Below are 14,916 nucleotides of genomic sequence, written 5' to 3'. Positions count from 1 at the left end.
TTACTAATAAACTGTAATGCACCTTATATCATCAAGTTTGGGCTTTTTTTGGGCATTTTAAAGTTTACTTATTTTCTAGTTGTTTGATTTTGTCAAAAAATATTCATGCAAGAAAATTTCAAGAGCATTTATCATGAATAAATGAACATTTAACTAGCCTTTTTGGTAAGGTTAAAAAAATGTCAAAATATAATTTTTCTATTGTGATAAGTAGTATGCTATGAAAAACAGTGTGTAAAAATGGGTTAACTAAGGAAACTGTTTCTTTTTTTTTCAATGGTTGAATTGCTGGATAGAAAAACTTGCTCTTCAGAAATGTGAACATCCCCTTGGTTCAGTATCACAACAGATTTCCCAACAGTTTTTCATATTTAGTCAAAAATTTCCTTGAAGTTTTATGCTGTTTCTGCAATATTCTATTACTACCATTTCTTCCCATGTAATTCTTGTTCTTTACCATTTTCAAGAGTCTAAGGACCATGCAAATATTTATTTTGTATAACTCTAAATTATTATACAATCAGCATTATGCCTAGTCACACACTGTTCATGAACATCTAGAATAAGGTTTCTCAAGCTTAGCACTACTAGCGTTTTGGAGAGGATGATAATTCTGTGTTAGGAGACTTTATAAACACCCTGGCCTCTACCCACTATATGCCTATAGCTCTGTCAATTATGAAAAGCAAGATTGTATCTAAAAATTTTTAAATGTTCCCCGAGAAGCAAAACTTCCCCTTGCTGAGAACCAGTGCTTTAGAAAATTTTTCAAGAAGAGAGTATCCCATACTACACTCCTGAGTCTAAATAACCACTGGCAAGGGATGACTTACAGAGACCTTTTCAGTCTTCTCACTAGTCAAAGATATTTCCCTATGCAAAAATAAAACTAATAAAATTGCGGCCCAATGTAAGTCATGTTTCAATAAATCAAAAGGAAGATTTCAATAAAAATTATTTACATGTAAAAATTTTAACAGTAATAGAGATATAAGAAGGATGGGGATATATACACATTAAGGTTGCTTATAGGCAATTTAGATTCTCAAGCCAGACTTCCACTCATTAAATAGCATTAAACACTGACCTACAATAAAATGCAAATTAGAAAGGATCCTCTTTGCCTACCAGAGTTTTGACTTGAACTTACATGGACTGTTTACTGTAAATAAATAAGGCATGTGTTCTTACAAGAGCTAACAGTTCTAAATTAAACGCAAGATTTCTATCAGTGCTTTTTTTTTGGTCATACCTGAATCAGGAAAATGTAGAGATAAATTTTAACTTATTTCCCTTTCATACATGGTACTCCACTGAAAAAGTAAAAATAGGCTAAAACTAGATGACAGTAGTCTCCTCATCCCCTCTATTCATCAGGGGTATGTTCTATGACTCCAAGTGGATGCCTGAAACTGTGAATAGTACCAAACACAGTATTACATTTTTTCCTATACATACATACCTATGATAAAGTTAAAAATTTGGCACAATAGGAGATTAACAATAACTAATAATAAAATAGAACAACTATAACAAAATGCTATAATAAAAGTTATGTGACAGTGATCTCCCTCTTAAAATATATTACTCTGCAGAGTATTTTCAGACCATGATTGATCATAGGTAACTGAAACCATGGAAAGTCAAACTGCAGATAAGTATGTCTAAAGTCCCTTGCATTTCTAAGATTCTTATATTCTGATTGCTGGAATGAGAGAAAGAAACATGGAAACATTACAGGTAGGTAACAATGTGCTTATACCTAATGAGAATACCATCTTCAGTCTTGGAAGATGGTTTTCTCAAAGAATCCGTAGACATGTTTTAAAAATGATATTCACTTGATTGTTGTGGACTCTTCTAAGATAAAGGAAAAAGAGCTGCTACCATAAATTATATAGACGGTGGTTCTATTGTAGAAAGGGAGGTTGAAGTTAATGTTAAAGATATGCTATTAAATGCCCCTAGGACTTACCTATTACATGGCTTTATAATGGAAAGTAAGCTAAAACGGTTAAAAACAGTTAAAACAGTTAATACAATAATTGTTTAAGCATCTAAAGAAAAAAGTAAGCCTTAAAGGATCCCCAATTTCCACTTTCCATTTTTTAAGTGTCAGTTATAAATAAGCAGCCTCACATTAAATTGTTATCATACCAAGTAGTCAGCTTATTTAATACAGCAGTATAACAGACTCAAGATTCCCAGTGAATACATGACCGAATTTTAAAATGTACTTTTACCAAATGCAGAAAAAGTTGAAATCAGTTTTCAAATACAATACTAATTTTCCAGCCCAATCAAAAGATGAACTTCACTGTTGATTACAAATTAGTAGTATTTGCCAAGATACAAACATTCGATATTTACTAGTAGAGTTAATATTTTGCTATTATTAGAAGATCAACTTACGGTCACTACTTTGGTCATGCAGGTAAGAGGTTCTAATGGGTAATTCGTTCAGATAAACGAGTGCCAGCAGCTGTTAATCTGTTAAAGATTGTGTCAAATTTTATTTTTTTATTTTTTTTTTTTTTATAGAGGCATGTTTTTATTTATTTATTTATTATATTTGTTTGTTTTGTTTATACATGCACTGGGTACAGTCAGAAGCGCGGGAGGGTGAGAGAATTCACCAGAGCCAGAGCGGGGAGCAGAGCAGGCAGAAGGACTGAAGTACACTGCTGAGGGGAGCAGCGGGTGGCAGGAGAGGTCTGCGCACCATGTGGGATCCTCCTCCGGTGGCCGGGGAGCAGCCGGGGATCGAACCGGCGCCGCAGAGGCCGCGGGCAGCTTCGCAACCCAGCGCTCAACCGCTGCGCCACCGGGGAGGCCCGATTGTGTCAAATTTTAAACACAGTTTACATTTTCATAATTTTACTGGTGCCATAAAATATATATCTTTATATCATTTATTTGCATTTCCAATATGAACGGGTACTATTATACTTGCCCATTTATAAATCACAGGAACAAAAAGCCCAAGAGATCCAATAACTGACACCAGAAGAAAAGTCCACAGAAACATGCGATCAAGAACCTGGGCTATGAATTTCCAATCTTCAACAACCTGTTACAAAAAAAAAGAAAAAAATTAATAAAAAGGCATTGAACACATAATGAAAAATTATGTAATTAAGATATAACACAGACAGCGGCTACATCAGTTTCAGTCTCCCATCACTGCCTTGAAGCAGTAAGTGACCCTATACTCTCAGCTCAGGGCTAGGGACAACCCTGATGACCTCCAAGGTAGTCTCCTTCCAGCTGTTAAACACACTACACAATTTATACACCATTGATTTGTAATACATAACAAGAGGTTTATTTTAATAGGTTTTTCATAAAATTAAAAAATATAGTGCTTGGATATTTTATAATAAACCTTTTTAAAAAGATTATTTATGCATACAAGAGCTGGGGTATAGGCCAGAGGTGTAGGGGGGTGAGAGGATTCACTGGAGACAGAGTGGGGAGCAGAACAGGCAGATTGACCGAAGTACACTGCTGAGGAGCAGCAGGCGAGACAGGAGAGGTCTGCTGCACCATGTGGGTATCTCCCTGGCCAGGGGACTGAACTCGTGCTGCAGAGGCTGCAGATAGCATCACAGGTTGTGTCTTAACCTCTGTGCCACCAGGGAGGCCCTATAATAAACCTTTTAAAGTCTTTTATTTTTCCTATATACAAATATGTTGGTGGAAGTTCTGTTAATTTACTAGATTCATTTCATCTGCTATGACATCTCCTGGAAATGTTTCTATTTTAAAAAAGCTCTAGAAATTCATATAATTTTAATTAAACTATTCAAATTAAATTCCATTCTAAAGATATTACTAGATTAATACTATAAATATTTAAAAATATTACACAATAAAATAGTGACAAGATTGAAATTTTGTTTTGAAAGAAAACCTGGTCCAGTATGATCACATAATGTGTGCTCATATTCAATTCTTGCATTTTTAACTATTAAACTTAGATAAGGAGTCAATGAAAGTTACTTTTCTATAATAAAATCTTAAACATATTTTATGCAAATCAATCATATCATTAAGCACCATTACTAAGCATTATATGACTACTTTGATATATAAGATATGAGAAGGTCTCACTGTCTTTAATTTGACTAACATTCTCTTGTAAATAAGTGAACAAAAACATAGACAAATATTTTGGCTCTGCTTATAAAGTTTGCATTAGATTCATTCTTTAAAAAATAAAAGATAAATGTTAAATCTTTTATCATCTGCTAAATGATAATGCAGTTGTGCCAGTAGATCACCACAGAACTCAGAAACAAAGTCGCTGAAGATAAAAGTTAATCATGTCCGAGTCAAAAACCACACGTCAGAATTACCATTCCTTAAAAGAGACCAGTCAGCATAACACTACATTTTCTTATAGCAGCACTATTTACAATAGCTAAGCTATGGAAACAACCCCAATGCCCAAAAATAGATGACTGGATCAAGAAGATGTAGCATGTATACACAATGGAATATTACTCAGCAATCAAAAAAGATAAACTCATGCCATTTGCAGCAACATGGATGGAGCTAGAAGGGATTGTGCTCAGTGAAATAAGCCAGAAAGAAAAAGAAAAATACTGGATGGTCTCATTCATAGCAGGAATTTAGAAAACCTAAATAAAGGACTAGGAAGAAGACTAATTATAATAAAGTAAAAATCAAAATCAACAAGCAACTATGAACCAGGGACACACTAGGGGGGCGCGGGGAGTAGGATCAAAACAAAGGTGGTGGGAATTGTACGGGGACTATAACCAAGATGAAAATGCATATATTGTGCAAAAATGAAAAATGATGTAAAAAATATATAAAATAAAATTTAAAAAAAAGTTATCCAAGACACCATCAGGAAACAGAGAAGTAAGATTTGTGTAGGAGCCCCATTTTACAGACATTTTAACTGCATCAACTTGCAGTAAAGATCTTTTATAGAGCAATATGTCAACATTTCTGGCCCTTAATCTATGCATGCGCAGAAGGGCAGTGCTGTCTGCCTAGGTGCATCGAGCCAGCCAGCGTCTATAACACACACACACACCTCACGGACATCGCTCTCCTTCCTGACATGGCTGGTGATGTAACGAATAGAATCAAGTGCAGCTTCCAAAGTGTTTCTCGAAGATTCTGGCCGACTGTTGCTCTCAGTTTCCTCTTCCTCAGGGAAGTACCTGTCGACATGACTTCTCATGCAGAGCAATTTTGGAAGCTTGTGGAGAAATATCCTGCGAACCCATGGAGCCATGGCGTTGTGTGTTGAAGAAGAGCGATGGTGGATGTTGATGGCGAAGACAGTCACCATAATGGACAGGGTCACGAAGATCATGGTGAACACCAGATACTCTCCGATCAGCGGGATCACCTTGGAGGATGAGGGTATGATCTCTTCAATGACAAGAAGGAATACAGTCAAGGACACAAGGACTGAAGTGCAGAGACAAATCTTTTCGCCTTCACTTGAAGGAAGATAGAACACGAGGACAGTCAACAGTGAGAGGCCGATGCAGGGCACGATAAGGAACAAGGTGTAGAACAGGGGCAGGCGCTTGATGACAAAGGAGTAAGTGACATGCGGATACCAGCAGCAGCTGTCGGTTCTGTTTCCTTTGCTTCCAGTTGCACTCACAATTTCCCACTCTCCGTTATCAAAAAAATCTCTCTTGTCTACATCTTGGTCCTCTAAAATGATGTCAACCTGGGACCCATCGTAAGTCCAAGAGCCAAATTTCATGGAACAGTTTTGGAGATCGAATGGGAAGAACGTGACATCTATGGTGCAGGAACTTTTGTAGTTTGCCGGCGGAGTCCAGGTCACAGAGCCGTCGAACCGGACGACTGTTTTTGTACCGGCGCCCTCAAAATGTCCATCAGCACTGAAATAGCAATGCAGAGATTAAACGGCCCAAACGTGCGTTCTATAAGTCTAGTATGAAAGAAAGCCTTTCCTAGAATGTGAAATACCTTTGGAATGTTTATACTTGACCCCATAGGAGACTCACTGAATATCTAACTCCAGTAAAACTGAACCTGTTTTTCACTTCTGCTCCCAATTTTACAGAATCCTGAGAATTCAGAGTTCTCTGAAATACTGTTCTTAAGATTTATGTGAACTTTGCACACTACTTTGTAGTATATCCAAGTCTAACATGAAAATCATTTCTAATGACTTAAGAGTGATGATGCTCCAGGAAGCTGCATCGTGCCCCTTACAGCTTGGCTTACTCCTCACACATGGAGAAGTACGGAGGCAAAGATTTTAAAAGAATAAGGCATTTTTGCTTAATATTTGCTCTTTTCTCAAGCCGAGTGCCTTCTTGCAAGTAACACAAAGTGCTTCAGGATAAATAAAAATTCCCACACGTGCCCCGAAGTGGTCCTAGAAAAAAATGAATGTCATATCTAGAATTATTCTTCCTGAAAGTTAAAAACCATCTTCAACACAATATATGTGTGATAGAGACACATGGTATGAGTTCATTATTGACCCAATGTTCCTCATTGTGGGAAAAGTGTTGCCAGTATTGTTGCCAATTAGAAGGATGCACATTTGAACATAAAGTATAATGACCTCAACTATTTAAAAAACACACCAAAACCAAAATCTGGAAGGCGGTCTACTAAATATGCAGCCTAGTAAGTGAGAGGGGAATGAGGCGTGCGGGCGGCCTTGGTGTGAATCCCCCCTCATATATGTGACCTAGTGAGCTGTGTCCTCTTGGACCAGGTATACCCTCCTTCAGCCTCTGTCTCCTCATCCGTTAGGCTGAGGTCACAAGGTCATGAGCTTATCCTGAAAGCCAAATAGCATGACATCCAGAAGGTGCTGAGCGCATGGCTGTGCAGAGCAGCCTCACGGGTGCGAGCTGATAACGTGGCTGCCTCTAAGTGACTGGATAATGGGACTGATTATTGGCAATGCCTCTCCCCCTCCTTACACATTTCTGATTTCCCAAAAGTCATACAAATCTTAGAAATCAAGGACTTTTGTGATGAGAAGACAATACACCAACAAAGGAAGAAGATCCACAGAACCTACCTACCTGTAGTTTCATGAAGCAAAAGAGCGTATGATGAAGACATTTGATTTTATAGCTAAATAATTCCCAAAAGGGAGAAAAAATTACTAGTGTCAATAGTAATCAAACAAGTACTTTCTTTTGAAAACATAAAACGGTGCTTCAAATAGAACTTACTTATCGAACAAAACAATATCTGGGGTCCAGAGAGAGTCTGAAGGGACACGGATGACTTTTATTCCACCATAGTCATCAGGATTCCATCTTAACTTTACATCTACCCATTCCTTGAAAACAAAGAAATATGCCTCAGTTTCAATAAAATTAATAGTGAAAACTGTACTCTGTTGTACAAACCTAGAAACTTTAAGCATGAAATCATCTCTACTCCTGGCAGAGAAAACTCACCTCCAAGGCCTTCCTATGGCTACTACAGCAGAGCTCTGTCCCTGGGAAGGGCACTAGCCAAGGGCCTGTGCCCAACAGGTGAACACCAGAACTGGGCATGACCACAGCAGCCCAGCACTTCTTCCCCCACCAAGTGACTGGGCCCAGGAGCTGCAGCCATGGGCCTCTAAGACCCAGACACAAAGAAAACAGTTTCCCAGGTGTTGTTGTCACGGGCCACACTGGCTTATCCCAGGGGGAGTTGGATTTAACACACGTGCCCCATATTTAAACATCTTGTCCAACCTCTATAGAGTAGCAGTTCTATGATGCCTTGTACCCCAACAAAAAAGCATAAACACCCTTTAGGAGTTTAATGTCATAGACATTAAAATTTAGGGCTAAGAAAGAACAAGAGGAAACAACAAGAGGTGAGGACTTATGTATGATGGCCCAGAAAAAAAGGAACTCCTTTATGTACATAAAAAGAAGTTATTATATTCCTGCCCATCATTATCTCAGAATGAAAGTCAGAATCCTCACAGTGACCTGTGAGCCACCACTGGTATATGCAACGTCAACCACTGGCCTCCTGTTTCTTTGTTGAACTCATCTCCTGCACCCCTCCTGTGCTTACTCACCTCTGGCCACACCGGCTTCCTTGCTGCCAGGTGCACCCCCGCCTCAGGGACTTTGCACTTTCAGATTCTGCTGCCTAAAATACTTCTCCCCCTAGATACTCACAGGCCTGCCTTCTTCACGTCTCTGTTCAAACATTACCTCCTCAGTGATGAATTCCCCAACCATTCAATTTAAAAGCACAAGCCCCAATGCTCCCTACCAACTTCCCAATTTAAGTACTTCTAAGGAACAGCACACACATGTTGTTCACTTTTCTCCACTAGAATAAAGTTCCTTGCTGACAGGGCCTTTTGACTGTTCACTGCTCTCTCCCAGTAATAGAGCAGGCGCCCAAGTAACATTCACTGAATGAACACGAGAACTCCACCTGCCCTCAGCATTCTGCATCCATCCCATCCATCGAGACTGCATACTTATGTTCCTTTGTGCTACAAACCTTATAATAGAGTGGTACCAGTCACCAGTAGGGTGGCCTTTGAAATTTATACATACCTGTTTCAACCAGACATTTGTAGTCATTAACTGATTTTTCTCGTCCTATAAAATTAAAAGTTAAGACTGATTATTTCCTTTGCAGAAACTGATTTCTTGAGATAAGAGTTTTCTCATTTTTTTCTTTTTTTAAATTTATAATTTTAAAAATTTTTTATATCATTGTCCTTTTGTTTTCTTTTTTTCTTTATAGATTTATACAAAAGCTGGGGCACAGGCCAGAGGCGCAGGAAGGTGAGAGGATTCACCAGAGACAGAGTGGGGAACAGAACAGGCAGACGATAGAAATACACTGCTGAGGGGAGCAGTGGGCAAGACAGGAGAGGTCTGCCACGCCATGTGGGAATCGAACCCACACTGCAGAGGCTGCGGACAGCTTCACAGCGCTGTGCTCAACCTGCTGCGCCAGTGGGGAGGCCCACATCATTGTTCATTTTAAACAATATTTGCTTCCCCCCACCCCCTCAGGTGTAGCCCCCATAGAGTTTCCTTCTCCAAGGCACCCGTGCACCATCACCTCAGTCCCTGTGTTCCTCCCTCTCTCCCTCTGATCCCTCTCCCTCCTCCTCCCCTGCAGGATGTCTCTGATTTATAATTGTCTGTTTTTGCTTTGTTGTGTTTTGTACTGTGATTATTTTTTTACACTGATGTCTTATTGGGTTCCCCTATATTCCTGCTATAAGTAAAACCATGCAATATTTTTCTTTTCCCTTCTGACATTTCACTGAGCATAATTCCTTCTAGCTCCATCCACGTTGCTGCAAATGTCATGAGTTTATCTTTTTTGAATGCTGAGTAATATTCCATTGTGTGTGTATGTATGTGTGTGTATATATATATATATACACCACATCTTCTTGATCCAGTCATCTATTTTTGGGCATTTGGGTTGTTTCCAAGTTTTACCTATTGTAAATAGTGCTGCAATAAACATAAGCAAAACAAAGAGACACCCTACTGATTGGGAAAAATCTTTGCACTCCATACAACTGATAAGGGACTGATCACAAAGATATACAAAGAACTCACACTACTCAACAAAAACAAAGTAAACATCCAGTCAAGAAATGGGCAGAAGAACTTAAAAGATACTTCTCCAAAGAGGAAATGCAAATGGCAACAAGCATATTAAAAAATGTTCAACATCCCTGATAATCAGGGAAATGCAAATCAAAACCACACTGTAAGGTTACCACCAGTAAGAATGGCACATATCAAAAAAACAAGCAACAACAAATGTTGGAGAGGATGCGGTGAAAAAGGAACTCTCCTGCACTGCTGGTGGGAGTGCAAACTGGTCCCACCACTGTGGAGAGCTGTCTGGAGGTTCCTCAGTCTACTAAAAATGGAGCTACCATGAGACCTGGCAATTCCACTCGTAGGGATCTACCCAAAGCACACAAAAACATTGATTCAAAAGAATTTTCTCATTTTTATGCAAATACTTCTCTCCATATATAGTACCTGTATTCTGCTGATCTGTCCAGTTCTCTAGAAGGGCACATCTTTATTCCAGCCTGATTTTACATTATCCCTTACAACATACTCTGTATTTCTAACCTGAAATACAATCAAATCCATGCTGCAGAGGCTGCGAAAGCTTCACAGCACTGTGCTCAACTCACACGGCTCAACAAAAACAAAGTAAATATCCAGTCAAGAAATGGGCAGAAGAACTTAAAAGATACTTCTCCAAAGAGGAAATTCAAATGGCCAACAGGCATATGAAAAATATGAAAAAATACAGCAGTTTAGAAATACAGAGTATGTTATTTTTAAGAATTAATATTGATAGTTTTATGTACTATGTTTTCTCAAGTCTAAGATGCAATTTAAGAAATAAGCAGCACTATTTTATGTACTTGGTACTAAGATTTAAAGGAAAAGGATGACAATGAATTGTAAGCTGCTGTTAATTGCAAGATACATCTTGATTTTAGAAGTGCAAAAATGTGATGAAGTGAACATTTAGAACCAGGGACATTATTGTCCCCGTGTATCCCTGAGGGACTATAACTTCTAGTCATTTTCCTTCACTGAGGCAAGAATTTGCATCTCTCTGTGGAGTTGCTATGTAAAGGAAAAAAAATAAAAACTGTGGTCATAACTTTAAATAGTAATTTCATAGAGCTTTAATATCCTCCTTTTCTAGAAAATCAGGGATTCTTGGTACTTTCCATTTACATGACCTTCCTGTTGTAATAGCTTTGCTTTGCCAGCCTTTCATTGAATTATCGTGGCCTAATTAAAGTGACATCTCTTCCATTAAATTTTACAGTCATGCTGGAAAGGGCCTTGATATATTCTCTACTGTATTCCCTCTACTCTGCAGTTACAGAAACTGGCCCAATGGGCAACCTGCCTAAAATCGTACTACCAATTATAACACAAAACTGTGAAATATCACTCTTATCCCACCAGCTCCACTATCCACCCCAAAGTGACATACAACTCAGAGTAACTGCAGATCCTGTAACAGAATATGCTTATTAGGCAAAAGTTCGAAACTATTGGGAAGGTTCTGGCAAACATACTACCTGTGATGTTGTATGGCAGGTCATCTTTGCAAATCTAATAAAAATTAAAAATCTTTTCCCCAGAAAATGTGAACACACATACCCAATACTTAGCATCTTAAATAGTAACATACACGAAAGAGTAATCCATAAACTCACAGCTAGGCCCCAAAATGTGGGGGTCAGGCATTACCTTAGGTGTACTGCCTAACTGAAGATGACCTCAAGTATCTCCTGGGAATCTGTGAGGTGCATAATGCGGGAAAACAAAAGCAAACTGAGCAAGAGGAAGCACAAATAGTGGAGAAATGTTAACAACAACGCACAATAGCACAGGAAAGTTTTAGGGGCATTAACTTTTTTAATCTGGTGTGAAAAATAAAATCAAAACAAAAAGGCAATCCTCTGATTTTTAAAGAGAGACAATAGGAAATAAGGTAAAAATATGACAAAACTTCAAGAAGAGCTGTCAAACTCATGTTGGGGGAACTCATGCAGGGGGAAGGAACTCAGCAATCAAAGGAACATAGGAGCTTAGAAGCAAGTCAGCGAGACTTCTGTTCTCAGTGTCCAGTGTCCATGGCCTCACCTCCCTCCACTCCAGGCCTCTGCCCTCCCAGAGTCACTGACATCACATTTCCTGAAGAAGCAGCTCTTCCCCAGCTGTCTGCTTGGCTTCTTCTTTCTGCTCTTCTTCTGTAACAACTAATTTTATCTTTCAAATGTGTTACTCCTCATCACCGAGGCACCAAAATTTGACGCCCCCTTTATATGGGGTATTCAAGTTCTGCTCCTTTCTCTCTGTTGTCTTCTGCCTTGCCTCTCAGATTTCCATTCTCCTTCACTCCTCAGAACCTACTGGCATCACTCTGTGCCAGATACCACGCTAGGCTCCAGGACAGGCACACATGAGCTAACCCAGCTCTGCTGAAGCCACAGCAGAGCACCAGTGCCAGTGTGAGGGACACCATGTTAAAGTGCAAAAGCTGTTGGAGCAGGCAACAGGCTGGCTGAGGAAATCCAAAACGATTTCACAAAGGGTCTGTCTGACAAATGAAGTGGGTCTCAATGGATAAACAGCCTGTGCTGAGAAGGAAAGTTCTCCAAGTAGAAGGCACAGCAGGAAAAAGGCACAGTGGTTCACAGGCTCCCTTCTCACCAATCCCTCCTCCACCACCCGGTTGTACCCCTGCTGTGCAGTGGGGCGTCTGCCCTTAGCCTTTGGCCTAAACAGCTGAATGAAAAGCTCAGTAGCTTCTGTACCCAACACTCATGCACTATGTTTGCATTATTCATTATTTTCCTGTCTGAATGTCAGTTCTTACACTCAAAAACCTGCTCAATATATTTTATGGTTTCAGGTTTTATGTCTAGTTCTTTAATCCATTTTGAGTTGGTTTTTGTGCATAGTGTGAGGTAGTCGTCAAGCTTCACTCTTTTGCATGTAGCGACCCAGTTTTCCCAGCACCCTTTAAATTAGGAATACATGTCAGGCTGCTTCAAATATTAATCATAAATTAACTGAAAAGTGTTGTACTCCAATTATGGTTTAAAAGAATAGGTTATAATATTAAATAATAATATTCTAGTGGGAAAAAAATCAAAGAAGTCAATATTTCAAGAAGATTGGGATGATGTTGATATGAGGACTGAACATTATGTTTCATTATGACTATCTTAGTTTTGACAATTAAATAGGAAATGCCAGTTTGTAAATAGTGAGGTTTTGTCTGAAAAAATATATCACAGACATGAAAAAAAAAAAAAAACTGGCTCAAGTTTCACCTCTCCTGCCTTCTTTGATAATCTCAATTCCCAGATCTTTGTAGAATCACATTTAGTGCCACATTGTTCCGTGGCTGTTCCACTCATGTGCCAATATTTCCAACTACAAAGAAAGGTCTTTGAGAGCAAGCGCCACTTATTTCCCACTTTGCCATTTTTATTTATATTTCAAATCTCTCTTTTTTTTTCTAGAAAAGAACCAGTTCATGGTCTATATTCATTGACCTTTGTGGAAGCAATTACATGACATATCAATAGACTTTTAAAAAAAAGTGTGTCTTTTGATAACTGCCTTTCTTTAGGAATGAAGAAATTCAGACATCTGTAGACAAATACATTCATCACTGCCATTTATAATAAGAAAAATACTGGGACAACTGCCAACAGTAGAAGAGGGTTTAAATAAATTATAAATGGACTATTATATAGCCATTAATAATTACATTTGAAGATTATTAATGACATAGGAAAGTGTTCATCATGTAACAGTAGGAAAATAAGCAGTAATCAAAATTATGTTTAAAATTTTGTAATATACACGCAAAGAAAAAATTGTAAGAAATATAACATTGTTATTATTGGTCATCTCCGGGTGGTATAAGTGTAATAAAATTTACTTTCCTAGTTGAAATTTTTTTGTACTTTCTAAATTCTCTATAAAAATATTCATTACTTCTCTAATCAAGCATGTCTATAGATGTTATTTAAATATATGTATATATAAATACACACCCACTCTTCGTATTCTCAACTCTTCTGGGAACATAGCAAAGAATTAATTATTGATTGACATGATTAGAACAAGAAGAAACTGGGTTTGAAAATGAGTGTGAACTTCTTAGTTTAAATATAAATATTCTTTTGCATGAGTTATCATGGGGATTTATACTCCCTGGTGAATGTCATATGAACAAACAGCTGAAATATTTTAAGTGTCATACTGGGCAGTGATCTGTTGAGAAACTTTTTCGTCCCAATAATCTATGACTCTATTCTTGAACTCTTTAATCTTAATTTTTTAAAAATCTTGATTGTATTTTTTACACATTTAAGAAGAAATTTCCTTATAGAATGTTTAATATCTTTGAATTTGGTAAAAATAGATAGACCTATTATAATTACCAGATAAAAGCATTTGTAAACTACATGATACTATATGTAAACATGGTATATTCCTGCCTGTGGCATAATAATCAATTTTCTCTGGTGAATTCTTTGAGTAAAGAGCTGTGTCTCATTCATTTTTGTAATCTTTGGCACATTTAATATACTCTCAATAAATCCATGGGGGCCTCCCTGGTGGCCTACAGGTTAAGTCTCAGTGCTATCATGCTATCACCCCTGCGGCCGGCCTGAGTTCAATCCCAGGCCAGAGACCTAACCCACATGGTGCAGCAGACCTTTCTTGTCTCACACGCTGCTCTCCTCAGCAGTGTGTATCAGTAAATCTGCCTGTTCTGCTCCCCACTATGTTTCTGGTGAATCCTCTAACCCCCTGCACCTCTGGCCTATATCCCAGTTATTCTATGCATAAAAAAATAAATAAAACTTTAAAAATTAAATAAATAAATCCTTGTGAAATTGAATATTAATGTTAAGCACACTTACCACATCCACTAACTGAGATATTGCAAGACCAAACTTTATTTTTATCTTGTCATTAAGGTGTTCCACAGGACGAACCCATCTTTCATAGTTTTGAAATAAATCCTTAAACAAATTATCTTCATATTTTGCAAGAATGGATGGTTCAGCTAATCCTGTATAACAAATTTTTGAAAGTTAGTGTATTGGTTTTTCTCCCAGCAAATATTATAGCTTAAAAAATAGTTCAGCACTATTAATGAACCAATTATTTAGGCTATTATCAATAAAGCCTTTAAAATGAAGAATATAAATGCTTATAATCAATATAGAACACACCAGTTCAGTTATATTTCTTAATTAAATCAGATTACTCATAAATGGAAAGATGCTGAGTTCCTTAAAAAGTATGCAGTATCTAATACAAAGTAATTTAAAATCTAAGTAACCAAAGCTTTTAAATTGCC

The 14,916-nt window shown here is 37.9% G+C and overlaps 1 protein-coding gene across 1 annotated transcript; it reads right to left on the bottom strand.

Annotated features, from left to right (window-relative positions):
* Positions 1-2,845: 2,845 nt before the first annotated feature.
* CHRNA5 (cholinergic receptor nicotinic alpha 5 subunit) lies at positions 2,846-14,619 on the bottom strand. The gene is made up of 5 exons (XM_037523179.2): positions 14,474-14,619; positions 8,565-8,609; positions 7,221-7,330; positions 5,069-5,900; positions 2,846-3,070 (listed from the first exon to the last, which is right to left on the bottom strand). Exons 2-5 carry the CDS (start codon positions 8,589-8,591, stop codon positions 2,909-2,911), a joined length of 1,131 nt encoding a protein of 376 aa, XP_037379076.1. The 5' UTR covers positions 8,592-8,609; positions 14,474-14,619; the 3' UTR covers positions 2,846-2,908.
* Between the last annotated feature and the right edge of the window lie 297 nt (positions 14,620-14,916).

This window comes from Talpa occidentalis, unplaced genomic scaffold (assembly GCF_014898055.3).
Source record: "Talpa occidentalis isolate TD23 unplaced genomic scaffold, MPIMG_talOcc4v2.1 talOcc4.3, whole genome shotgun sequence".
NCBI lineage: Eukaryota > Metazoa > Chordata > Mammalia > Eulipotyphla > Talpidae > Talpa > Talpa occidentalis.
This window is presented reverse-complemented; position numbering and strand designations above follow the sequence as displayed.

Excerpts from the sequence above, each read along its gene's own strand:
- CHRNA5 (XM_037523179.2), bottom strand. The coding sequence starts at position 8,591 with ATGACTACAAATGTCTGGTTGAAACAG. Across the intron at positions 5,901-7,220 it reads GATATTGTTTTGTTCGATAA|TGCTGATGGACATTTTGAGG; the intron begins GTAAGTTCTATT and ends TTGCTATTTCAG. Across the intron at positions 3,071-5,068 it reads AGGAGAGCGATGTCCGTGAG|GTTGTTGAAGATTGGAAATT; the intron begins GTGTGTGTGTGT and ends TTTTTGTAACAG.